This window comes from Maniola jurtina, chromosome 25 (genome assembly GCF_905333055.1).
Source record: "Maniola jurtina chromosome 25, ilManJurt1.1, whole genome shotgun sequence".
Lineage (NCBI taxonomy): Eukaryota > Metazoa > Arthropoda > Insecta > Lepidoptera > Nymphalidae > Maniola > Maniola jurtina.
Window position 1 is genome coordinate 2,265,765 of NC_060053.1, and position 26,937 is coordinate 2,292,701.

The window sequence follows — 26,937 nt, forward strand, 5'->3', positions numbered from 1 at the left end:
TAGAAATGAGAACTGAATTTGAAAACGTTGGTTGTTTTTCTGTGTTTAGTTTTTTTTTTCAACTAGTTTTACGGCTCTGGATTCTAGCTCTTATGAGCCGGTCGAGTCTCACAATTTTGTAAAGGGGAAAATGGACTTCGTCTGTGTTGCCTGTGGTTGTTGCCGTTTGCTGACGCGCGTGCGGTACCTTTTTGGAGTGGTTTTTTTTTTGTTAAAAGTGGCAGATTTTTGTATTTAACTGGTGTTTTTTAGTGGTGGAACCATAGACATACAATTTTCGCTTCGCTCAAAGACTGACAAAGCGTTGGAGCGAGAGGTAGTCAGATTAGACCCACTGCCGCGAGCGAAAGCGAGATAGCGAAACAAGATGCCAATAAGTCATTGTTTACGTGAGAAACGGGCCGTAAGAGTTCAGCCTGTTCCAAGTCGAGGTGATTTTTTGCATTTACTAAATAATTTTACGATTAAAACGTAAAATCTATGTCTTGCCACCATGGTGTCTTGTTCAGTGAGCGAATGTGACGTTACAAGACGTTATAATCCGCGTAAATACACGTTTCACAGGTAATTACTGATTATTTATACTAATTGTTTATAATCATTATTTCATCATTTGTTGTTTGAAAATTAGGCAAAATAGCTATTGGAAGCTTAGATGATAGGTTTCCCTTAAGACTTATCATCAAATTACATTGCTAAATGAAGAATTTTTGGATATTTTGTGTAAAATCAACCGGTGACCCCGCCGTACAAACGAAGGAAGCACAACTATCGACCAAATCTCTGTAATTACACGTCACGCACACAAACTCAACATAAATTCTACGAAACTGGCCACTTAACACCTTCCGATACGCATTTGACACAACGTAGTGATTATATTTTTTTGTTTGACACTTCAATGAAATAATTTAATTTTAAATCGTATCGTAATCGTGCTGTGCAAATTACACAACTTCAAATTGAAGTCTAGGGTTGTCAGAAAATAAATGGGGTAATTTTGCCTAAAAATGAGCAATTTTTTTCATTATATTTAGACAAATTTATATTTTATTTTTGATGACAATCATAATATAGTTAAGCGAAAAGGGCTGTTTTGTTAATTAAAAGATTTTAATTTGATATTGAAATTTAACTAAAACAAAACTTATTACTAAATTGTAGTACATTTAATATACCAGTCTCCGTCATAATAGCTGCATGCCAAATTTATCATGAAGTACCTAGGTACCTACGTAATTTATCATGAAGTACCTACGTAATTAAGTACCTAGGTACCATGTTGTCTTCTGTGTTTTTTGTAAATGTATATGTTTGTGTGTGCAATAAAGAAATAAATAAATAGGTAATCAAAATCTTACTACATTAATAATATTATTTAGTTATAGTTAGTCCATGATAGGTAGTAGGCACCCACCAAAACAACCTTAGCGACGAACGGAGGACTCGTCACGCGTGATGTGGTCAAAGATGGGACGCTATACGGATAGCTAGAATATTTATCTTTATTTAGATATTTTTTTAAGGTCATAAATGTCAGAAAACACAAGACAAATAAAATATGAACCCATTTTGAATAAATAACTTTGAATTTGGCTTAGAGAAAAAAAAACCGCTACCCAAGAGCCGCTTTGTGTAATATTTTGGTAAGAGATCTACGATATAAGGATGTAAACTTGCCCGGTGTATAACACCAAAAGTAGTGAATAGTCTACTAACCCTGCGAGCTACGCTAAACAAAATCGCCAACTGGTACATACTTGGATTATTATTAAATATTTTTAGTGAATATATTGTGTTTTCATATTTGACTTATTAACTTTTTAATTTTTAACTGTCAGGATACGATTATATAGTATATATGGTGATGGGCACCCTGTTAAGCAGAGATTTTCAATAGGGCCAGAGGTCCTATACTGTAAAATTCAAAGTTATGTAAAAACAGAGTAGGTAAATTATAATACGTTGCAATCTATTATTATTATTTTTATCATCGAACATCCATTGATTTGTAACTGTCATAATAAAGACTAATCTAATGAGATCTCATTTATTAATAATAATTATCGTGAAAGGGAAAAATAGGGAAAAATAGGAAAATAGGCAAATTTTCACATGTGAATGGTATCATTCCATAACGCACACATACTCATCAACTGACAGTTAGCCCTGCTTCATTTGACTTTTCGGAGCATACCATCCTGAGTATTTATTCATCCAAGTGTAAAATTTAAAAACGTTTGTTTACGATAGGGATTGACAAAGTAATGACGTCACAAGTATCGATAGTCGATAATCGTGTCTATCGGTAGGTTTGATGTGATAGGTTTCATGTGATGTATGTAAAATACAATATAAAACACTAGGTACTTTCCAATAAAAGAAAAGAACGAAATAAATATTTTCACTAATTTTTATTTTATTTAGCGTGACTTAGATTTCATATACAGGGTTAAGGGTAACCCGTACATAACTGTATTTAAGTGCTTATCGGGGAGGTCATTAGCTATGAATTGAGCGCCATATATACTATTTATTTTTATTAACTTGTCACTTAGACATTATATCAGAGTGTTATTGTAATTAATCAAATTAAATTTACTTGCACCCTTTAAAAAAATAAAGGTGGAAAACCAACAAATTCCGGTAATTTATATGAAAATCCCAAAAATTGCTCTATTTCTCAAAAAAAGATTTTTTTAAAACGTCTTTTAATAGTTTTCTATCGAAATATCAATAAAAAATGTTATAAGGGGTTAAAATAACTATAAGTATCTCAGAATTCATTAATAAATTATTTATATAAAATATTAAAGTCATTTCATTAATAAATAATAATCTGTTACCTAGCTTTAGCTTTGTTACTATTTGTGTATTTGAAATGTATTTGATTTTTTAAGATTATAAGATGCTTTTTACTTCACTTCGTTAAACTAACTCATTAGTGTCCTATGATTTCGCCAGTAAGACTATCGATAATACAAATGCTAAAGTCAGGACAACTCTATTTCACGCACACATTTACGTTTCATTTTTTGTAACACCGTTAATCTGTCACTGTTGGTCTTGTAAGTCTTTGGGTGGAACTGACTGGGAAGCGCTCCAAAGAGGCGCCGCGTGTGTTTCGGCGAGCGCCGGCACAGACGAAGTCCATACTTAGGTATATAGTTTCCCTAACTTGTAAATAACTATAAGCCTGACATTAGCTAACTACTTCCGTTCCGAGAATTCCGTACTCTGTTGTTTTTCCAATATTTTGCACAATAAATTAATAACTATTATACCTACATAAAAATCTGTTTTAGAACGTACAGGTAAAGCCCTTTCATATGATACCCCACTTGGTATAGTTATCTTACTTTGAAAATTAAAACACATTTTAATTTTTTTAAATGGTGTAACCACAAATTCGGGGTTTTCAGATTTATTCCTGTACTTGTGCTATAAGACCTACCTACCTGCCCATGATTCTAGTGAAGACAACAGTGATCTTATAAGGGTTCCGTTTTTCCTTTTGAGGTACGGAACCCTAAAAAAACAAAAAAAGGGAAAAATCTGGAAAAGGAACAGAGGAGCATATTCACTAGAAATCCTATCCTATCCTATGATTTCTATGAGAAAAGCCAATTTACTAAGTAATGACATTGATTTTTTCATCATTTTAAAGTGAACTGAAGTAAACACCACAGAGTACCTACTGTAAACACTAAATGCAAATTCCGTACAAATTATAGCAGAGTTACAAAGGACATGAAAGATACAAAGTTAAAATTGCGCATTTTTTTATGCTTTATAGGTATGTAACTACTCGATTTGTTGATTTATATTGTCAAGAAAATAAAAGTCAAAATATTAAAATTGGTTTATACTTCATAATCATAATCATATTGTTTATCTGCTGAGTACAAGTACAAAAGGTGGTACATAGAGTATACAATGAGTCCAATGTATTCAACCACTTCTGGCTTGCAAATATGATGTTCGTAATTAGTCAAATGGAATAATGAATAAGTGTTGCCACAATGAAATTATTATTATTATTTATTATTTTACAGTGGCAAGATGTCATTTATTAAATACTAGCCGATGCCCGCGACTTCGTCCGCGTGGATTTAGCATTTTCGGAATCCGATGGGAACTCTTTGATTTTCCGGAATAAAAAGTAGCCTATGTGCTAATCCAGGATATTATCTATCTCCATTCCAAATTTCAGCCAAATCCGTCTAGTAGTTTTTGCGCGAAGGAGTAACAAACACACATAGGTACACATAAACTTTCGCCTTTATAATATAGTGTAATGTAATGTAATGTGATAGTGTGAAAAACATTTACTTAGCAACCACGAAAAAAGATCTTTTTTGAAACGCACTAAAGATAGTGTAATGTGATAGTGTGAAAAACATTTACTTAGCAACCACAAAAAAAGATCTTTTTTGAAACGTACTAAAGAAGTTAACTGACGTAAGCCTGGGGGGTAGTTTATGATATATTTTTACACACATAGCGTGACTACACTTTCGGTTTGCTGCATGATTGGCTCTATATGTTGTTACTAGTCGATCCCTATTTCTTGAGTTCCTCGGATAAATATCACGTGCTTTGCTAAACAGATCTTGTGATATTTACTTAGGCTATAGAATGCACGAATGTGCTCATAAATCGTAATCCACTGCAACTATTTCTGCATATTTTTTTCTCTCGTCTGGCTTTACACAGATTAGCCAATGTCAAGTTTGTAGTTATTTGTACAAGTTAGGGTAACTATATAAGTATGGACTTCGTCTGTGCCGGCGCTCGCCGACACACGCACGGCGTCCCTTTATAGCGCTTCCCAGTCAGTTCCATCACCAAAAAATACCAGTAAAACACAAAAACCGGCCACTTTTAACAAAAAAAAAAAAACACTCCAAAAATGCACCGCAAGCGCGCCAGCAAACGCCAACACAGACGAAGTTCCTACTCAATCTTATAATAAAGGTTATGGGCCCAGCACGCGTTCACTGCGCCACTCTGCTCAATCTTCTTTCTTATACTATTCTCACAAATTAGTCGATATTATTATTAATTTCTTAAACTGGACCCTTTCAAGTAAAGATTTTTATATAAACCTGTGAGGATGATATTGTTATTGTCGGAAATAAAATAACCATAAGCCTACGTTGTCGTATTAGTTTACAAATTGCGAAAAATCAAATTAAATTTGAATTTCGCGGGCAGGCCGGTCTCATGCCCCTTAAGGATATAAATTATCGTCAAGGATACAAATTATATCTATCGCACCCCGCAACCCGCGCCCGCGTCGCCTTGCCCTTGCCCCCGCTCCGGCCCTCAGTTCGTGTCGTCACTTAATTCCTTAAATAGTCTAAATTCACCACATTCCTATCTAAACTATACGATTGCATGTCCAATCTCTATGTCTGTATTTTGGACTAAAAAGTAACACAAGTAAATCAAGTTCTAGAAAATCTAGCAACAAAATATCCATTATCACCGCACGACGACACGAACTGAGGGTCGGGAGCGGGGCAAGAGCAACGCGACGTGGCCACGGGTTGCGGGGTGCGGGAGATATAATTTGTATCCTTGAAAATATAGCTCGGTCGGTCGAAATAATGGGACGTAATATACAGGGTGTTTGGTAATCACACTAATATTATAAAGGCGAAAGTTTGTATGTGTGTATGTGTGTGTGTGTGTGTATGTTTGTTACTCCTTCACGCAAAAACTACTGAACGGATTTGGCTGAAATTTGGAATGGAAATAGATAATATCCTGGATTAGCACATAGGCTACTTTTTATCCCGGAAAATCAAAGAGTTTCCACGGGATTTCAAAAAACCTAAAACCACGCGGGCGAAGTCGCGGGCATCGCCTAGTTAGTATATAATGACGACACGTACCCATGCTACTTTGATCTGATAAACCCAATGCTGAAGTATAATGACGAAATAAAATTATAAAAATTTCTATACAAAATTAAAAAAAAAAAATTATGTCAAAGTTTTCATGACCCTAACGTGCCCTAACTTACTGAGTTCGTTGGCCATCTTTAGATAGGCCGAGGCCAACGATCGCAGTGAGTTAGGGCACATTAGGGCCATGAAAACTTGGTCATAAAAAAAATTTAAAATTTTGTATGAAAATTTTTATAATTTTATTTCGTCATTTTACTTCAGCATTGTATTTATCAGATCAAAGTAGCATGGGTACGTATCGTCATTATATACTAATTACCGAACATCCTGTATATAACATCTCAGTGTAAGCAGTCCCATTTCAAAGTAGGGTGAACGATATTAATCACATTATATAATTATATATATTATATTATAGTCCATAGTGTGAAGTGAGCTCAAGCCTCCAGCCAGTGTGAGTACTCATGAGCTTCACTAAACTACCGCTTTTTGAACATTTGTATTTACACAACTTACAAGCGAAAGCTTACGTACTTAGCCAGTGTGAGTCTTCATGTGCTTCACTAAACTACTGTTTTCTGTACATTTGTATTTACATAACTTACAAGCGAAAGGCTTTTCGCCAGTGTGAGTCCTCATGTGAACCACTAAAGAATTGCTTGCTGTACATTTGTATTTACATAACTTACAAGCGAAAGGCTTTTCGCCAGTGTGAGTCCTCATGTGCTTCACTAAACTACCGTTTTCTGTACATTTGTATTTACATAACTTACAAGCGAAAGGCTTTTCGCCAGTGTGAGTCCTCATGTGAACCACTAAATGATTGCTTGCTATACATTTGTATTTACACAACTTACAAGCGAAAGGCTTTTCGCCAGTGTGAGTCCTCATGTGCTTCACTAAATTACTATTTTGTGTACATTTGTATTTACACAACTTACAAGCGAAAGGCTTTTCGCCAGTGTGAGTTCTCATGTGCTTCACTAAACTACCGTTTTCTGTACATTTGTATTTACATAACTTACAAGCGAAAGGCTTTTCGCCAGTGTGAGTCCTCATGTGAACCACTAAATGATTGCTTGCTGTACATTTGTATTTACATAACTTACAAGCAAAAGGTTTTTCGCCAGTGTGAGTCCTCATGTGCCTTACTAAATCATTATTTTGTGTACATTCGTATTTACATAACTTACAAGCGAAAGGCTTTTCGCCAGTGTGAGTCCTCATGTGAACCACTAAAGAATTGCTTGCTGTACATTTGTATTTACATAACTTACAAGCGAAAGGCTTTTCGCCAGTGTGAGTCCTCATGTGAACCACTAAATGATTGCTTGCTGTACATTTGTATTTACATAACTTACAAGCAAAAGGTTTTTCGCCAGTGTGAGTCCTCATGTGCCTTACTAAATCATTATTTTGTGTACATTCGTATTTACATAACTTACAAGCGAAAGGCTTTTCGCCAGTGTGAGTCCTCCTGGGGCTCGGTGACGTATAAGTTTGACTCGACTTGCGCTCTCCCAACTTACATGAGAAAGTGTGCGCCCTAATGTGGGTGACTAAGGAACTTTTTCGTCGAAATATCTTTTGGCAAACGTCACAGATGTACTGTATCTGGTCAGTATAGTCCCCTACCGGTGTACCGAGTATGTCCTGGAAATAACAATTGTTTTTAGAAAGATCATTTCGCCTCGTCGTTCGAAAATTGATATAACCGCTTATTTTTGCTGATTCCATCGGTTTTAGTGCGGAGTCCTGAGATTTCCTTGAATATTCAAAGATGTTTGTGTTATTTTCGAGAGACAATATATCCACCTCGTCGTCTGTATCAGGCGGATGTTCTTCGTCTGCGTGATTGGTCGCGAGTACTGAAACAAACAGTAGCCCATACTTAACCCATACTAAGCCCTAATTCGCACGAGCGTTAAAAAAGCGTTGCGTTCAAACCCGGCATTGCGCTGAAAATACAAAGTGCGCGTTAAAAAAGCGTTGACGTGTAAACAGATAATTGGGAATGCATTTGTTCTATTTGAACGCTTTTTTAACGGACGTCAAAAAAGCTCTCGTGCGAATGAGGCCTTATACTGCAAGCGTGTCTGTATGTCTGTTACCTATGTACCGCTCATCGGCAAGATACTTTGCATTTAGCATGGACATCATTTAGTTAGAAAATACTTTATTTTGTAAGTTCGTTGAAAACTAGATTTTTGACGAATTCCCTGGCGCAATGGTGAGCGCTGTGGACTCATAAGTGGGTGGTCCCGGGTTTTATTCTGGGAAATTTGGAATTTTATATTTTCAAAATTGTAATACAAGACATAAAGCATTGTGCTGAGCTGGAACCTTTTTTCGGGTAGTGGCACACATGACACAGTTTCCGGCGCTTCTGAAGCATTCTGGCTTTAATGCTCGAGTGCATGCATCGAGACAGCCAAAGCTTAGGTATAAAGTGATGCACAACTATCACTAACAAGTGTCGCTACATTCGTTGGTGCATTTATTACTAACCCCAGATCCAAAAAGAGGGGTGTTATAAGTTTGACGTGTATATCTGTGTATCTGTCTGTGGCACCGTAGCGCCTAAACTAATGAACCGATTTTAATTTAGTTGTTTTTGTTTGAAAGGTGGCTTGATCGAGAGTGTTCTTAGCTACAATTCAAGAAAATCGGCTCAGCCACTTGAAAGTTATCAGCTCTTTTCTAGTTACTGTAACCTTCACTTGTCGGGGGTGTTATTTTTAATTTACACTTGTTTTGATTTTATTTTAATATTTTTTAGTGTAGTTAATATTTTCTTTTCTAAGAGTAAAATGGAATTCTATAATATTATTCTTATAGTCATTGTAATAAAATACGAATATAAATAATAAACAAAAGTTAAGTAGCGACACTTTGTTAGTGAACAGACTTTACCAAAAAACATGTTTTTCTTTCTTTCTCTGGTCTAGTCTGGTGAGAGGCTTCGGCCTTGGCTAGTTACCACCCTACCGACAAAGCCTACCGCCAAGCGATTCAGCGTTCTAGTCCGATGAGGTGGTTCCATAAGTGTTAAGTTTTATTTTTTCGAGTTCACAAAACTATGATAAGTATACAGGGTGGAATTTTGTGATGCCACCTGAAGGGAAAGTACTCTTAATACTGTAGATAGAAAATTTTACTTAAAGGAAACATTCCTTTATTTTTAAATAGAAAGAAAACTGCATTCAAAGATTTGCGAAAATTCTCTTGCAACACCCGGGAATCGAACCGACTAAAATCTGTAAAAAATTACAACCTTTACTTTTATTGCACCGATCGTTAGGATCGATTATATAAGGATGAAATCTCTCTAAGAAACTTGATAAATTAAATGAAAGGAAAACCATTAAATTTAATTTTTACAGATTTTTGTCTGTTCGATTCCCGGGTATGGCAAGCGAATTTTCGAAAATCTTTTCTTTCTTTTCAAAAAGAAAGGAATGTTTTCTTTGAGTAAAATTTTCTATCTACAGTATTAAGAGTACTTTCCCTTCAGGTTGCATTACAAAATTCCACCCTGTATATCCCAACATAGAAGGGAAAAGCGTGTAAAGTTAGTTGTCTCACCCAAAGCTTGATCGCAGTCTCCCGACGACTCCACCTTAGTGTGCCTGAAAGGATACAATGTTATAAATTTCATGTAACACGTGCGTAAAGCAGCTTTAAGAGCCGAGCCGGGGACGAGGGTTTCGAATAGCGCCGAGCATGCGCACGTGTATCGTACGTGTTACATATGTCAAGATTTGTGATGTTAATTTTAGGCGATATTAGGCCAACTTTGTTAACATTTTCGAACAAATCAAGAATGAAGAAGAAATTAATATATTGAATCAAATTGGTTCTATTCTGTGTTTGTGATTGGTTGGTGTGTTGAAAACCTCTATGCTACTGTAACAGATGTATGGAAAACATACATGTTTGTGATTGGTTGGTCACTCAAAATGGTTAACGCCCACTGATCTTTGTCATTTGTATGGGATTATGTGACAGAGAGAACGCTATATTAACTTCTCTCCATTGAGACAGTAGTAGTATGAAACTCAGTTAACTACAAACAATATACTTTGCATTAGCTTGTCACACATGGTACGTACGCGGCGGGAGCCTGTGTTTCGGTCGCTGCTTCGGCCGCGGCTGGCTCGTCTTCATCATCTTCACAGTCTTCAACTTCCCGTTTCACCGCAACTGCCTCACCAGTTGCGTGTAGGTCTGTCCGTCCGTCCGCGTCGGAGTGTGCTATGTATAAATCGCAGTAGTCCGGCTCCGACACGGCCGAGACGATGTCAGACTGTAGTTGGTGCTTTACGCGGCTTATCAGTTTCACATGTCGTATTGTCACCTGAAACCAGTTCATGCCTTTAGCCAATCTAAGCAGCTTAAGGTGGCAACTGACCTGTCATCATAGTGTAACATTTGCAGAGAGTGTAGATTACAGCAATCGACTAGAGAATTGCACATATTGTAATGTGTTTCACTGCTCAAATGACACAGGTGGCACTTTTACATAACGTTACATAATCCATAACCATACTTATATTATAAATGCGAAAGTGTGTCTGTCTGTCTGTCTGCTACCTTTTCACGGCCCAACAGTTTAACTGATTCTGACGAAATCTGGTACAGGGTTAGCTTACATCCCGGGGACGGAAATAGGCTACTTATCCCGGAAAATCAGAGTTCCCATGGGATTAATAAAAACTTATCCGCTTAACCGATTTGTATGAAATTTGGTACCGAGGTAGATTGCGTTGTAATTGACATAGGCAACTTTTTATCCCGCAAAATCAAACAGTTCCCACGTGATCTTTAAAAACCTAAATCCACGAGGACGAAGTCGCGGACATCCTCTAGCTAGAGTCTAGTATAATAATAAAGTGATTTTAAGCTTATTTCGTGGTTTGACGACATTTTGTATCGTAGATAACATACCATGATAAAACAATTTTAACTGCCCATATTTCTACCCAGTTGCACCCATCTGGTATGGTACCCGTAATCTACAATGTAAAACAATAAAGTGCATCAAACATTCCTCACCACTTCATGTCTGTCAAGTAGCTCCATCATCAGGGAGCGCGTTCTCAAGCTCTTGTCTCTGAATGTGCTAAAGTTCACCAGTCTCTGGGCACATTGCACACAAAGCGTTTGTCTGAGCTTTCCTTGACCACACAACTGCAACACACACAAAATACTCATATCCATACTAATATTATAAATGCGAAAGTGTGTCTGTCTGGCTGCTACTTTTCATGGCCCAACAGTTAAACCGATTTTGATGTTTGGTACTGAGTTAGTTTACATCCCGGGGACAGACATAGGCTGTATATATACTTTTACCCCGAAAAATCAAAGAGTTCCCACAGGATTTAAAAATAAAACTAAATGCATGGGAAGGAAGTCACAGGCATCATCTAGAACAAACTCTTTTTTATTCATTGCCATCTTATGAGTCAAGTACACACTACACTGTAACCTACACTGTAGGTTGACTCCGGAAAACCCGCATCAACCATTATTATCCACGCCGATTCTCGCCACTTTCTTCAAGTGAAGGTGGCGGGGAGCCGGTGGATGAGGAAGGCCCATGGAGGACCATGTTTGGTGGCGCGCTCTTGGAAAGGCCTATGTCCAGCAGTGGATGCAATCAGGCTGATGGAATAAAAAAATGTATATCTTACAGGCTGTCCCACCAAATGTTCATATGCTTCGTCCAACTTGTATTTACTCATCAAAAACAGCTTGCTGCGAGTGTCCAGGCATATCATGCAGACCTGTGAAGTTTTGTAAGTAATTTAACCCATTATAGCCTGAATTATTTTGAGGTCTCAGAATTGAGTTTTTCATTGATATGTTGTTATTATGGACCCTATTAGTCAGATCTAATCATCAGAATTTTGGCGCAAGTCTTACTTCTGGAAATAACCATGGATGCTGCATGGCACCGCTAGGCTCCTACCGTGTCTTTTCAAATGTCTCATAAATTTCTTATAACTGAATGTTACCAAAATATTCTACCACAATTTGATGAGAATTATTAAGGTATTAACTCTTGTATAGTTCAAGGTTCAAAATTGATTAAAAGATCCAATATATTATATGAACATTTACATATATTTCCATAAAATTATATATTATTTGTAGGAAGCTTGTAGGTTGCAGGGTGCACAGAGCCTCACGATGCATTTATTGCACTGTATGGCACTGTAGTCTAGTCTGACTGTGACAATACTGTAACCCACACTTGCGACATGACTCGCTGGGTACCAATAAATGATTTCTGCTGTCATAACATATGCTGTCAGACCCGATTGCCAGTATTTTTTAGATGTTTTTGCTTGGTGTTTGAAACTGATAGACGGCGTATTTCTGAACTGAAATAGGTATGAACAGATGTAGAGCATAGCACCACTTCACATCTAGCATTGAGTTGCCGACCAGTGGGATTATTTATGAAACCACCCTGATCTTTGTCAGATAGGATTATAGGGTCTGGAGCTTCAATTTATAGCAATTGAGGCTTGAGTTCATCGTCTTCTTCTAGTATAGCAAGTGCCTCATGTAATGTACAATCTCCATTGAAACAAAAAAGCCATCACATAAGGAATAACCAAAGAAAAGACATAAATTAGATTTTTAGTATACATAATAAAAAGACAACATAATGACCTAGCGGTGCCGTACGGCATCCATATCTTTTAACATGCCATAATCCAAACAATAAAACAAAATACGACAGTTATATGATATGAACAAGTCAATGCAAGGGTTGGCATCAAGTGTAAATGCATAAAAGTATTACATTACTCAAAATAAAAAAAATATGATCCCTATACTTGAATGTTGCATCCATTATTAGCAGCAATTTCACATCACTGATTTACAGGTGCTCGTGCAGGTCACAAAAAGCTTATGGGACAAAACAAAGTAAATGGAGTAATGGCTATGTCCCTCTAGCATGGCATTGACAACAAACCACTTGACTTCACCTCTTATTACAAGGACAGGGCCCGACAATTTAAACATACGAAATTGGGTGCCATATGGCACCGCTAGGCTATAATGGGTTAATTTACCCATCTATAATTAATTCGCGCAAACAGAAAGTTGTATCAATTTTGAACTATAAATCTTATGATAAAATGGAAGATTTCTTCAAAATGTTAAATAATTCCTTTTTTTTTAATTTTTAATAGTCTGGTAAAAAATAATAATATGAATCACTAACAAGAATTGCCATGATAATCACTAATATATTTTTGAAGCACATACTCAAATACTTTCTTGTAAGCACACACTCCCACACCACATATTCTTGTTTTTGATAAGTTATACCCTGTTGTAAGTTGAATTTCAATCATTATTGTAATATTATGTGATAGCACTAATAAATCTTCAGTGTGTGGGGTTGATTGTCCTAATACAGATCACTAAAATCACAACCACACACAACAAAAGGACAACCACTTTAAATCTCAAATGTTACTAAATGCCATTTATATTAAGAAAATTGTTAGATCTAACCAACCACAACAGAACAACGTTTCTGGTAATAAATGATTTGATTTGATTTGATAATTATTATTTCCACCTTCCATAATGAACTTGAAATGTCAACTGTGGACACTAAATGTTAGACTTAGGAAGGGGCTATTATATATTATAAAGCAATAATCAGAGCTTAAAATGAAATCATTATGAAGTTTACCAGCACTGTTGAGGGCACAGCACCAGTACGAATCTGCCTTGAGCCACTTTCTGTTTCATAAATATCATCACTTAGAAAGTGCTGCGAACAGACCACAGCGGGCTCTGGCAGAGGAGTGTCTTGTTTGCCGAGGGCACTGAGCCAAGCGGCACGCAGATGCACTTCTCTGGGGAACCTGGAAATTACACCCTGTAAGACTACACTTTCGTAAAGAATGACTTAAGTATAATAAAACAAAAGTCATATAGCTTTGCCTAGAGGTGAGCTCTAGGGTTGGATAGACTCACTCGCCTTGTGGACGCGCTTTGTGATTTGTGCTGCGATCAGCCTGGGTTGGGCAGAGAAAGGGGCAATATGGAAATTAACATTTCCAAGGTGGCACAAAGAACCCTTTGTTCGCATCACGGCCCCAAGCGTATGTTATAGAATATAAATGGTTTTAAATGAAACACTCACTCGTGAAACGTAATCTCCTCGGATTCGGAGACGACCTCCGCAGTGGTCTTGCAGAAGGGCACACAGCACCGCATTTCTACGGTTTCTGCGGATTATATTGGTCTGTGAGCATTTTATTTTGAAATTGAAGAAATATAGAAATGGGAACTGAATTTGAAAAAGTTGGTTGTTTTTCTGTGTTTAGTTTTTTTTTTCAACTAGTTTTACGGCTCTGGATTCTAGCTCTTATGAGCCGGTCGAGTCTTGTAGCACAATTTTGTAAAGGGGAAAATGGACTTCGTCTGTGTTGCCTGTGGTTGTTGCCGTTTGCTGACGCGCGTGCGGTACCTTTTTGGAGTGGTTTTTTTTGTTAAAAGTGGCAGGTTTTTGTATTTACTGGTGTTTTTTGGTGATGGAACTGACTGGGAAGCGCTCCAAAGAGGCGCCGCGTGTGTTTCGGCGAGCGCCGGCACAGACGAAGTCCATACTTAGGTATATAATTTCCCTAACTTGTAAATAACTATAAGCCTGACATTAGCTAATCTGTGTAAAGCCAGACGAGAAAAAAACCGGCCAAGTGCGAGTCAGACTCACGCACTGAGGGTTCCGTACTCTGTTGTTTTTTCAACATTTTGGACAATAAATTAATAACTATTATACCTACATAAAAATCTGTTTTAGAACGTACAGGTAAAGCCCTTTCATATGATACCCCACTTGGTATAGTTACTTTGAAAATTAAAACACATTTTAATATTTTTTAAATGATGTAACCACAAATTCGGGGTTTTCAGATTTATTCCTACTTGTGCTATAAGACCTACCTACCTACCCATGATTCTAGTGCAGACAACAGTGATCTTATAAGGGTTCCGTTTTTCCTTTTGAGGTACGGAACCCTAAAACAACAAAAAAAAGGGAAAAATCTTGAAAAGGAACAAAGGAACATATTCACTAGAAATCCAGTTCTATGAGAAAAGCCAATTTACTAAGTAATGACCAACCGGTGACCCCGCCGTACAAACGAAGGAAGCACAACTATCGACCAAATCTCTGTAATTACACGTCACGCACACAAACTCAACATAAATTCTACGAAACTGGCCGCTTAACACCTTTCGATACGCATTTGACACAACGTAGTGATTATATTTTTTTGTTTGACACTTCAATGAAATAATTTAATTTTAAATCGTATCGTAATCGTACTGTGCAAATTACACAACTTCAAATTGAAGTCTAGGGTTGTCAGAAAATAAATGGGGTAATTTTGCCTAAAAATGAGCAATTTTTTTTTCATTATATTTATACAAATTTATATTTTATTTTTGATGACAATCATAATATAATTAAGCGAAAAGGGCTGTTTTGTTAGTTAAAAGATTTTAAATTGATATTGAAATTTAACTAAAACAAAACTTATTACTAAATTGTAGTATATTTAATATACCAGTCTCCGTCATAATAGCTGCATGCCAAATTTATCATGAAGTACCTACGTAATTAGGTACCTAGGTACCATGTTGTCTTCTATGTTTTTTGCAAATGTATATGTTTGTGTGTGCAATAAAGAAATAAATAAATAGGTAATCAAAATCTTACTACATTAATAATATTATTTAGTTATAGTTAGTCCATGATAGGTAGTAGGCACCCACCAAAACAACCTTAGCGACGAACGGAGGACTCGTCACGCGTGATGTGGTCAAAGATGGGACGCTATACGGATAGCTAGAATATTTATCTTTATTTAGATATTTTTTTAAGGTCATAAATGTCAGAAAACACAAGACAAATAAAATATGAACCCATTTTGAATAAATAACTTTGAATTTGGCTTAGAGAAAAAAAAACCGCTACCCAAGAGCCGCTTTGTGTAATTTGGTAAGAGATCTACGATATAAGGATGTAAACTTACCCGGTGTATAACACCAAAAGTAGTGAATAGTCTACTAACCCTGCGAGCTACGCTAAACAAAATCGCCAACTGGTACATATTTGGATTATTATTAAATATTTTTAGTGAATATATTGTGTTTTTATATTTGACTTTTTAAATTTTTAATTTTTAAATGTCAGGATACGATTATATAGTATATATGGTGATGGGCACCCTGTTAAGCAGAGATTTTCAATAGGGCTAGAGGCCTTATACTGTAAAATTCAAAGTTATGTAAAAACAGAGTAGGTAAATTTTAATACGTTGCAATCTATTATTATTATTTTTATCATCGAACATCCATTGATTTGTAACTGTCATAATAAAGACTAATCTAATGAGATCTCATTTATTAATAATAATCATCGTGAAAGGGAAAAATAGGGAAAAATAGGAAAATAGGCAAATTTTCATATGTGAATGGTATCATTCCATAACGCACACATACTCATCAACTGACAGTTAGCCCTGCTTCATTTGACTTTTCGGAGCATACCATCCTGAGTATTTATTCATCCAAGGTAATGACATTGATTTTTCCATCATTTTAAAGTAAACACCACAGAGTAGTAACTGTAAACACTAAATAAATGCAAATTCCGTACAAATTATAGCAGAGTTACAAAGGACATGATATTTGATACAAAGTTAAAATTGCGCATTTTTTATGCTTTATAGGTATGTAACTACTCGAAGTGTTGATTTATATTGTCAAGAAAATAAAAGTCGAAAATATTAAAATTACTTCTTAATCATAATCATATTGTTTATCTGCTGAGTACAGGTACAAAAGGTGGTACAAAGAGTATATAATAAATAATTGTGTATATACAATTGTATTATTGTATTCAATCAACCACTTCTGGCATGCAAATATAATGTTCTTATGTAATTAGTCAAGTAGAATAATGTCAAACAAAAAGATGTTAAAAATCAGTAATGATTATGTCACAATGAAATTATTATTTTATATTATTTTACAGAGCCAACATGTCATTTATTGAATAAAAACATTTACTTAGCAACCACGAAAAAAGATCTTTTGTGAAACGTGCTAAAGAAATTAACTAATGTAAGCCCGGGGGTAGTTTATTATATGTATGTATACTTTTATACACTTGGCGTGACTACACTTTCGGTTTGCTGCATTATTGGCTCTATATGTTGTTAATAGTCGATCCCTATTCCTTGAGTTCCTCGGATAAATATCACGTGCTTTGCTAAACAGATCTTGTGATATTTACTTAGGCTATAGAATGCACGAATGTGCTCACATATCGTAATCCACTGCAACTAACTCTGCTCAATCTTATGATAAAGGTTATGGGCCCAGCACGCGTTCACTGCGCCACTCTGCTCAATCTTCTTATACTATAATTACTGTACTTAAGGGTATAAATTATCGTCAAGGATACAAATTATATCTATCGCACCCCGCAACCCGCGCCCGCGTCGCCTTGCCCTTGCCCCCGCTCCGGCCCTTAGTTCGTGTCGTCACTTAATTCCTTAAATAGTCTAAATTCACCACATTCCTTATCTAAACTATACGATTGCATGTCCAATCTCTATGTCTATATTTTGGACTAAAAAGTAATACAAGTAAATCAAGTTCTAGAAAATTTAGCAACATAATATCCATTTTTAATTTGTTCGAAGAGACGTCAGTATACAATGCTGGTCGCAGTTGAACTGGTTAAGATATATATCTCATAGTGTGAACGTCAGTCGCAGATTAATTTATATTTTGGAATATAATATATATGACGGAGTCAGAGGGTGTTATCAGGTTATCGTGGGCATATTTTCACTTTTTATTACTTTGTAGGCGCTTCTAATGATTATTAAGATTGAAGCATGATCTAACCATTAGTAAACCTGGATAATAACTAACCGGATACGTCAGGATAGCAACCTTTAGATTAACCGAGCTTTCGTGGGCGTACTAACGATATTCTTGGACTATCAAGTGATATTGAACTACCTTCGACTATAACCATGCTAACTCTCACTTACTGCATGTCACAACTACCAGCGTAACTAGGTAAACCTAACCTAGCCTACCTAGACCGGCTCCTCCACCCCTACACCGGTCCCAAACCGACCATCTAACCTAATCACCACAATATCAACTCGTCTAACCAACAGTACCACTTTAGGTAACCACAATTCTACAGTACGACAGACTATGCCTACTGAGAAGTGTCCTCGGCAACAACCGGACGAATAATGCCCCGCTACGCACAGCGTGTCTGATTTTATAGTCCAACGACGACAGTGGGGAGATGACGTAATGCTCAGTGAGCAAAGTGTTGACAGCTAAAAGTCGGTACCGCCGACACACCAAAACTTACAATAACAACAATAATCAGTCATGTCTAAATCAACTCTGAGGGTATTTTAGTACTTGATGAACAAAGTAATGTTTAACTTTTGATTTGAATAGTTTGATTATTAGTAACTATTAACGCCTTCGCGCCGACATATATTATATTCTATATTCTGAAATGAGATTTAAACTATTCGAAGAATTAAATAACGAAAAGTCTTCGAATTATCACCGCACGACGACACAAACTGAGGGTCGGGAGCTGCGGCAAGAGCAAGGCGACGTGGCCGCGGGTTGAGGGGTGCGGGAGATATAATTTATATCCTTGTAAATATAGCTCGGTCGGTCAAAATAATGGAACGTAATATATATAACATCTCAGTGTAAGCAGTCCCATTTCAAAGTAGGGTGTATATCAAATAAGTATGTCAAATAAGTACATTATATATATTATATTATAGTCCACTAGCTGATGCCCGCGACTTCGTTCGCGTGGATGTAGGTTTTTTAAAAATCCCGTGGGACTCTTTGATTTTCCGGGATAAAAAGTAGCCTATGTGCTAATCCAGGGTATAATCTATCTCCATTCTAAATTTCAGCCCAATCCGTCCACTAGTTTTTGCGTGAAGGAGTAACAAACATACACACACACACACACACACACATACAAACTTTCGCCTTTATAATATTAGTGTGATAGTGTGAAGCATAGACATACGAATTTTCGCTTCGCTCAAAGACTGACAAAGCGTTGGAGCGAGAGGTAGTCAGATAAGACCCACTGCCGCGAGCGAAAGCGAGATAGCGAAACAAGATGCCAATAAGTCATTGTTTACGTGAGTAACGGGCCGTAAGAGTTCGGCCTGTTCCAAGTCGAGGTGATTTTTTGCATTTACTAAATAATTTTACGATTAAAACGTAAAATCTATGTCTTGCCACCATGGTGTCTTGTTCAGTGAGCGAATGTGACGTTACAAGACGTTATAATCCGCGTAAATACACGTTTCACAGGTAATTACTGATTATTTATACTAATTGTTTATAATCATTCCATCATTTGTTGTTTGAAAACTAGGCAAAATAGCTATTGGAAGCTTAGATGATAGGATTCCCTTAAGACTTATCATCAAATTACATTGCTAAATGAAGAATTTTTGGATATTTTGTGTAAAATTGAAAAACGTTTGTTTACGATAGGGATTGACAAAGTAATGACGTCACAAGTATCGATAGTCGATAATCGTGTCTACCGGTAGGTTTGATGTGATAGGTTTCATGTGATGTATGTAAAATACAATATAAAACACTAGGTACTTTCCAATAAAAGAAAAGAACGAAATAAATATTTTCACTAATTTTTATTTTATTTAGCGTGACTTAGATTTCATATACAGGGTTAAGGGTAACCCGTACATTACTGTATTTAAGTGCTTATCGGGGAGGTCATTAGCTATGAATTGAGCGCCATATATACTATTTATTTTTATTAACTTGTCACTTAGACATTATATCAGAGTGTTATTGTAATTAATCAAATTAAATTTACTTGCACCCTTTAAAAAAATAAAGGTGGAAAACCAACAAATTCCGGTAATTTATATGAAAATCCCAAAAATTGCTCTATTTCTCAAAAAAAGAATTTTTAAAACGTCTTTTAATAGTTTCTATCGAATAGTCTATCGAAATATCAATAAAAAATGTTATAAGGGGTTAAAATAACTATAAGTATCTCAGAATTCATTAATAAATTATTTATATAAAATATTAAAGTCATTTCATTAATAAATAATAATCTGTTACCTAGCTTTAGCTTTGTTACTATTTGTGTATTTGAAATGTATTTGATTTTTTAAGATTATAAGATGCTTTTTACTTCACTTCGTTAAACTAACTCATTAGTGTCCTATGATTTCGCCAGTAAGACTATCGATAATACAAATGCTAAAGTCAGGACAACTCTATTTCACGCACACATTTACGTTTCATTTTTTGTAACACCGTTAATCTGTCACTGTTAGTCTTGTGTATGTCTATGGTGTGAAGTGAGCTCAAGCCTCCAGCCAGTGTGAGTACTCATGAGCTTCACTAAACTACCGCTTTTTGAACATTTGTATTTACACAACTTACAAGCGAAAGCTTACGTACTTAGCCAGTGTGAGTCTTCATGTGCTTCACTAAACTACTGTTAACTGTACATTTGTATTTACATAACTTACAAGCGAAAGGTTTTACGCCAGTGTGAGTCCTCATGTGAACCACTAAAGAATTGCTTGCTGTACATTTGTATTTACATAACTTACAAGCGAAAGGTTTTACGCCAGTGTGAGTCCTCATGTGAACCACTAAAGAATTGCTTGCTGTACATTTGTATTTACATAACTTACAAGCGAAAGGCTTTTCGCCAGTGTGAGTCCTCATGTGAACCACTAAATGATTGCTTGCTGTACATTTGTATTTACATACCTTACAAGCGAAAGGCTTTTCGCCAGTGTGTAACCTCATGTGCCTCACTAAATCATTATTTCCTGTACATTTGTATTTACATAACTTACAAGCGAAAGGCTTTTCGCCAGTGTGAGTCCTCATGTGCCTTAGTAAATGAGTATTTTGTGTACATTTGTATTTACATAACTTACAAGCGAAAGGCTTTTCGCCAGTGTGAGTCCTCATGTGCTTCACTAAACTACCGTTTTCTGTACATTTGTATTTACATAACTTACAAGCGAAAGGCTTTTCGCCAGTGTGAGTCCTCATGTGTTTCGCTAAATCATTATTTTTTATACATTTGTATTTACATAACTTACAACCGAAAGGCTTTTCGCCAGTGTGAGTCCTCAGGTGACTAACTAACATACTATTTTGTGTACATTTGTATTCACATAACTTACAAGCGAAAGGCTTTTCGCCAGTATGAGTCCTCATGTGAACCACTAAAGAATTGCTTGCTGTACATTTGTATTTACATAACTTACAAGCGAAAGGCTTTTCGCCAGTGTGAGTCCTCATGTGCCTTACTAAATGACTACTTCGTGCACATTTGTATTTACATAACTTACAAGCGAAAGGCTTTTCGCCAGTGTGAGTCCTCCTGGGGCTCGATGACGTACAAGTTTGACTCGACTTGCGCTCTCCCAACTTACATGAGAAAGTGTGCGCCCTAATGTGGGTGCCTAAGGAACTTTTTCGTCGAAATATCTTTTGGCAAATATCACAGATGTACTGTATCTGGTCAGTATAGTCCCCTACCGGTGTACCGAGTATGTCCTGGAAATGACAATTATTTTTAGAAAGATCATTTCGCCTCGTTGTTCGAAAATTGATATAACCGCTTATTTTTGCCGATTCCATCGGTTTTAGTGCGGAGTCCTGAGATTTCCTTGAATATTCAAAGATGTTTGTGTTATTTTCGAGAGACAATATATCCACCTCGTCGTCTGTATCAGGCGGATGTTCTTCGTCTGCGTGATTGGTCGCGAGTACTGAAACAAACAGCAGCCCATACTTAACCCATACTAAGCTCTAATTCGCACGAGCGTTAAAAAAGCGTTGCGTTAAAACCCGGCATTGCGCTGAAAATACAAAGTGCGCGTTAAAAAAGCGTTGACGTGTAAACAGATAATTGGGAATGCATTTGTTCTATTTGAACGCTTTTTTAACGGACGTCAAAAAAGCTCTCGTGCGAATGAGGCCTAATACTGCAAGCGTGTCTGTATGTCTGTTACCTATGTACCGCTCATCGGCAAGATACTTTGCATTTAGCATGGACATCATTTAGTTAGAAAATACTTTATTTTGTAAGTTCGTTGAAAACTAGATTTTTGACGAATTCCCTGGCGCAATGGTGAGCGCTGTGGACTCCCGGGTTTTATTCTGGGAAATTTGGAATTTTATATTTTCAAAATTGTAATACAAGACATAAAGCATTGTGCTGAGCTGGAGCCTTTTTTCGGGTAGTGGCACACATGACAGTTTCCGGCGCTTCTGAAGCATTCTGGCTTTAATGCTCGAGTGCATGCATCGAGATAGCCAAAGCTTAGGTATAAAGTGATGCACAACTATCGTCTGTTCACTAACATAGTGTGGCTACATTCGTTGGTGCATTTATTATTAACCCCAGATCCAAAAAGAGGGGTGTTATAAGTTTGACGTGTGTATCTGTGTATCTGTCTGTGGCACCGTAGCGCCTAAACTAATGAGCCGATTTTAATTTAGTTGTTTTTGTTTGAACGGTGGCTTGATCGCGAGTGTTCTTAGCTATAATCCAAGAAAATCGGTTCAGCCGTTTGAAAGTTATCAGCTCTTTTCTAGTTACTGTAACCTTCACTTGTTTGGGGTGTTATTTTTAATTTACACTTGTTTTGATTTTATTTTAATATTTTTTAGTGTAGTTAATATTTTCTTTTCTAAGAGTAAAATGGAATTCTATAATATTATTCTTATAGTCATTGTAATAAAATAGGAATTTAAATAATAAACAAAAGTTAGGTAGCGACACTTTGTTAGTGAACATACTTTACCAAACAACATGTTTTTCTTTCTTTCTTTCTCTGGTCTAGTCTGGTGAGAGGCTTCGGCCGTGACTAGTTACCACCCTGCCGACAAAGCGTACCGCCAAGCGATTTAGCGTTCTGGTCGGATGAGGTGGTTCCATAAGTGTTAAGATTTATTTTTTCGAGTTCACAAAACTATGATATAGGTATATATCCCAACATAAAAGCGAAAACGCGTGTAAAGTTAGTTGTCTCACCCAAAGCTTGATCGCAGTCTCCCGACGACTCCACCTTAGTGTGCCTGAAAGGATACAATGTTATAAATTTCATGTAACACGTGCGTAAAGCAGCTTTAAGAGCCGAGCCGGGGACGAGGGTTTCGAATAGCGCCGAGCATGCGCACGTGTATCGTACGTGTTACATATGTCAAGATTTGTGATGTTAATTTTAGGCGATATTAGGCCAACTTTGTTATCATTTTCGAACAAATCAAGAATGCTAAATTAATATATTGAATCAAATTGGTTCTATTCTGTGGTTGGTGCATTGAAAACCTCTATGCTACTGTAACAGTAGAACGGAAACATACATGTTTGTGATTAGTTGGTCACTCAAAATGGTTAACGCCCACTGATTTTTTTGTCTTTGTCATTTGTATGGGATTGAGTAACCGAGAGAACTCTATGCTAACTTCTCTCCATAGAGACAGTAGTAGTATGAAACTCAGTTAACTACAAACAATATACTTTGCATTAGCTTATCACACAAGGTACGTACGCGGCGGGAGCCTGTGTTTCGGTCGCTGCTTCGGCCGCGGCTGACTCGTCTTCATCATCTTCACAGTCTTCAATTTCCCGTTTCACCGCAACTGCCTCACCAGTTGCGTGTAGGTCTGTCCGTCCGTCCGCGTCGGAGTGTGCTATGTACAAATCGCAGTAGTCCGGCTCCGACACGGCCGAGACGATGTCAGACTGTAGTTGGTGCTTTACGCGGCTTATCAGTTTCACATGTCGTATTGTCACCTGAAACCAGTTCATGCCTTTAGCCAATCTAAGCAGTTTAAGGTAGCAACTGACCTGTGCATTTGCAGAGGGTGTACATTACAGCGTCTTCTAAACATATTGTGGACTAACTAGAGAATTGCTCACATTGTAATGTGTTACACTGCTCAAATGACACAAGTGGCACCTTTACATTCTGTTCATCCATATCCATACTAATATTATAAATGCGAAAGTGTGTCTGTCTGCTACCTTTTCACGGCCCAACAGTTTAACCGATTCTGACGAAATCTGGTACAGGGTTAGCTTATATAGGCCACTTGAATTCCTAAAAACTCATCCGCTTAACCAATTTGTATGAAATTTGGTACCGAGGTAGATTGCGTTGTAATTGGCATAGGCAACTTTTTATCCCACAAAATCAAACAGTTCCCACTTGATCTTTAAAAACCTAAATCCACGAGGACGAATTCGCGGACATCCTCTAGTATAATAATAAAGTGATTTTAAGCTTATTTCGTGGTTTGACGACATTTTGTATCGTAGATAACATACCATGATAAAACAATTTTAACTGCCCATATTTCTACCCAGTTGCACCCATCTGGTACGGTACCCGTAATCTACAATGTAAAACAATAAAGTGCATCAAACATTCCTCACCACTTCATGTCTGTCAAGTAGCTCCATCATCAGGGAGCGCGTTCTCAAGCTCTTGTCTCTGAATGTGCTAAAGTTCACCAGTCTCTGGGCACATTGCACACAAAGCGTTTGTCTGAGCTTTCCTTGACCACACAACTGCAACAAACACAAAATACTCATATCCATACTAATATTATAAATGCGAAAGTGTGTCTGTCTGGCTGCTACTTTTCATGGCCCAACAGTTAAACCGATTTTGATGTTTGGTACTGAGTTAGTTTACATCCCGGGGACAGACATAGGCTGTATATATACTTTTACCCCGAAAAATCAAAGAGTTCCCACAGGATTTAAAAATAAAACTAAATGCATGGGAAGGAAGTCACAGGCATCATCTAGAACAAACTCTTTTTTATTCATTGCCATCTTATGAGTCAAGTACACACTACACTGTAACCTACACTGTAGGTTGACTCCGGAAAACCCGCATCAACCATTATTATCCACGCCGATTCTCGCCACTTTCTTCAAGTGAAGGTGGCGGGGAGCCGGTGGATGAGGAAGGCCCATGGAGGACCATGTTTGGTGGCGCGCTCTTGGAAAGGCCTATGTCCAGCAGTGGATGCAATCAGGCTGATGGAATAAAAAAATGTATATCTTACAGGCTGTCCCACCAAATGTTCATATGCTTCGTCCAACTTGTATTTACTCATCAAAAACAGCTTGCTGCGAGTGTCCAGGCATATCATGCAGACCTGTGAAGTTTTGTAAGTAATTTAATTTACCCATCTATAATTAATTCGCGCAAACAGAAAGTTGTATCAATTTTGAACTATAAATCTTATGATGAAATGGAAGATTTCTTCAAAATGTTAAATAATTCCTTTTTTTAATTTTTAAATAGTCTGGTAAAAAATAATAATATGAATCACTAACAAGAATTGCCATGATAATCACCAATATATTTTTGAAGCACATACTCAAATACTTTCTTGTAAGCACACACTCCCACACCACATATTCTTGTTTTTGATAAGTTATACCCTGTTGTAAGTTGAATTTCAATCATTATTGTAATATTATGTGATAGCACTAATAAATCTTCAGTGTGTGGGGTTGATTGTCCTAATACAGATCACTAAAATCACAACCACACACAACAAAAGGACAACCACTTTAAATCTCAAATGTTACTAAATGCCATTTATATTAAGAAAATTGGTAGATCTAACCAACCACAACAGAACAACGTTTTTGGTAATAAATGATTTGATTTGATAATATTATTTCCACCTTCCATGATGAACTTGAAATGTCAACTGTGTATGCTAAATGTTAGACTTTGGAAGGGGCTATTATATATTATATAGCAATAATCAGAACTTAAAATGAAATCATTATAAGTTTACCAGCACTGTTGAGGGGACAGCACCAGTACGAATCTGCCTTGAGCCACTTTCTGTTTCATAAATATCATCACTTAGAAAGTGCTGCGAACAGACCACAGCGGGCTCTGGCAGAGGAGTGTCTTGTTTGCCGAGGGCACTGAGCCAAGCGGCACGCAGATGCACTTCTCTGGGGAACCTGGAAATTACACCCTGTAAGACTACACTTTCGTAAATAATGACTTAAGTATAATAAAACAAAAGTCATATAGGTTTGCCTAGAGGTGAGCTCTAGGGTTGGACAGACACTCGCTTTATGGACGCGCTTTGTGCACAGGCTGGGTTGAGAAGAGAAAGGGGCAATATGGAAATTAACATTTCCAGAAAGCACAAAGAACCCTTTGTTCGCATCACGGCCCTCAAGCCTATGTTATAGAATAGGTACCTACTTATTTATAAATGGTTTTATGGTTTTAAATGAAACACTCACTCGTGAAACGTAATCTCCTCGGATTCGGAGACGACCTCCGCAGTGGTCTTGCAGAAGGGCACACAGCACCGCATTTCTAAGAATTTCGAAATAAAAAAAAACATAGGTTACTACTAAAGACCAGACATATCGATGTACTAAACTCTAAAGTAACTCGTAAAGTGTTCATTTTATTTTTTCTTTATACAAATCACCTGTATTTAGAATTTCTTCAAATAAAATTAAAAAGCGTTTTCTGCGGATTATATTAGTCTGTGAGCTTTTTATTTTGAATTGAAAATTTGAAAATTGAAATAGAAATTAGAAATATAATATAAAAATGAGAATTGAATTGAGAAAGTTGTTTTTTTTTTCTTCTGAGAGTTAAAACTTTTTAACTAGTTTTACGGCTCTGGATGTTCTGGGTTCTAGCCCTTATGAGCCTGTCTTATCGCATCATCAAGGAATATGTGCCACATGTACATACATGTACTACAACTCTATAGTTTGTATGGTTTGTAGCATGTTTAATAGGTTTGTAGCATTTTGTAGCATTGATTATAATAGATAATAGGTTTGTAGAATAGGTTTGTAGAATAGGTTTGTAGGTAC

The 26,937-nt window shown here is 36.8% G+C and overlaps 1 protein-coding gene across 1 annotated transcript; it reads right to left on the reverse strand.

The window, feature by feature from the left end:
* Positions 1–3,863: 3,863 nt before the first annotated feature.
* On the reverse strand, positions 3,864–26,677 carry LOC123877934 (zinc finger protein 774-like). Its single transcript, XM_045924868.1, has 12 exons — positions 26,541–26,677; positions 26,347–26,422; positions 25,881–26,055; positions 25,134–25,226; positions 24,493–24,627; positions 23,606–23,850; positions 23,086–23,129; positions 21,765–21,817; positions 21,298–21,602; positions 20,420–20,452; positions 7,100–7,314; positions 3,864–3,898 (listed from the first exon to the last, which is right to left on the reverse strand). Exons 2-12 carry the CDS (start codon positions 26,418–26,420, stop codon positions 3,864–3,866), a joined length of 1,407 nt encoding a protein of 468 aa, XP_045780824.1. The 5' UTR covers positions 26,421–26,422; positions 26,541–26,677.
* Between the last annotated feature and the right edge of the window lie 260 nt (positions 26,678–26,937).

What these genes read in the sequence shown, in the direction of transcription:
- LOC123877934 (XM_045924868.1), bottom strand. Translation starts at nt 26,420, where the DNA reads ATGCGGTGCTGTGTGCCCTTCTGCAAGACCACTGCGGAGGTCGTCTCC. An exon ending in GAGGAGATTACGTTTCACGA is followed by an intron (nt 26,056 to 26,346) that starts GTGAGTGTTTCA and finishes TGTAATTTCCAG; the next exon opens with GTTCCCCAGAGAAGTGCATC. An exon ending in AGACTGCGATCAAGCTTTGG is followed by an intron (nt 21,818 to 23,085) that starts GTGAGACAACTA and finishes TGTTTGTTTCAG; the next exon opens with TACTCGCGACCAATCACGCA.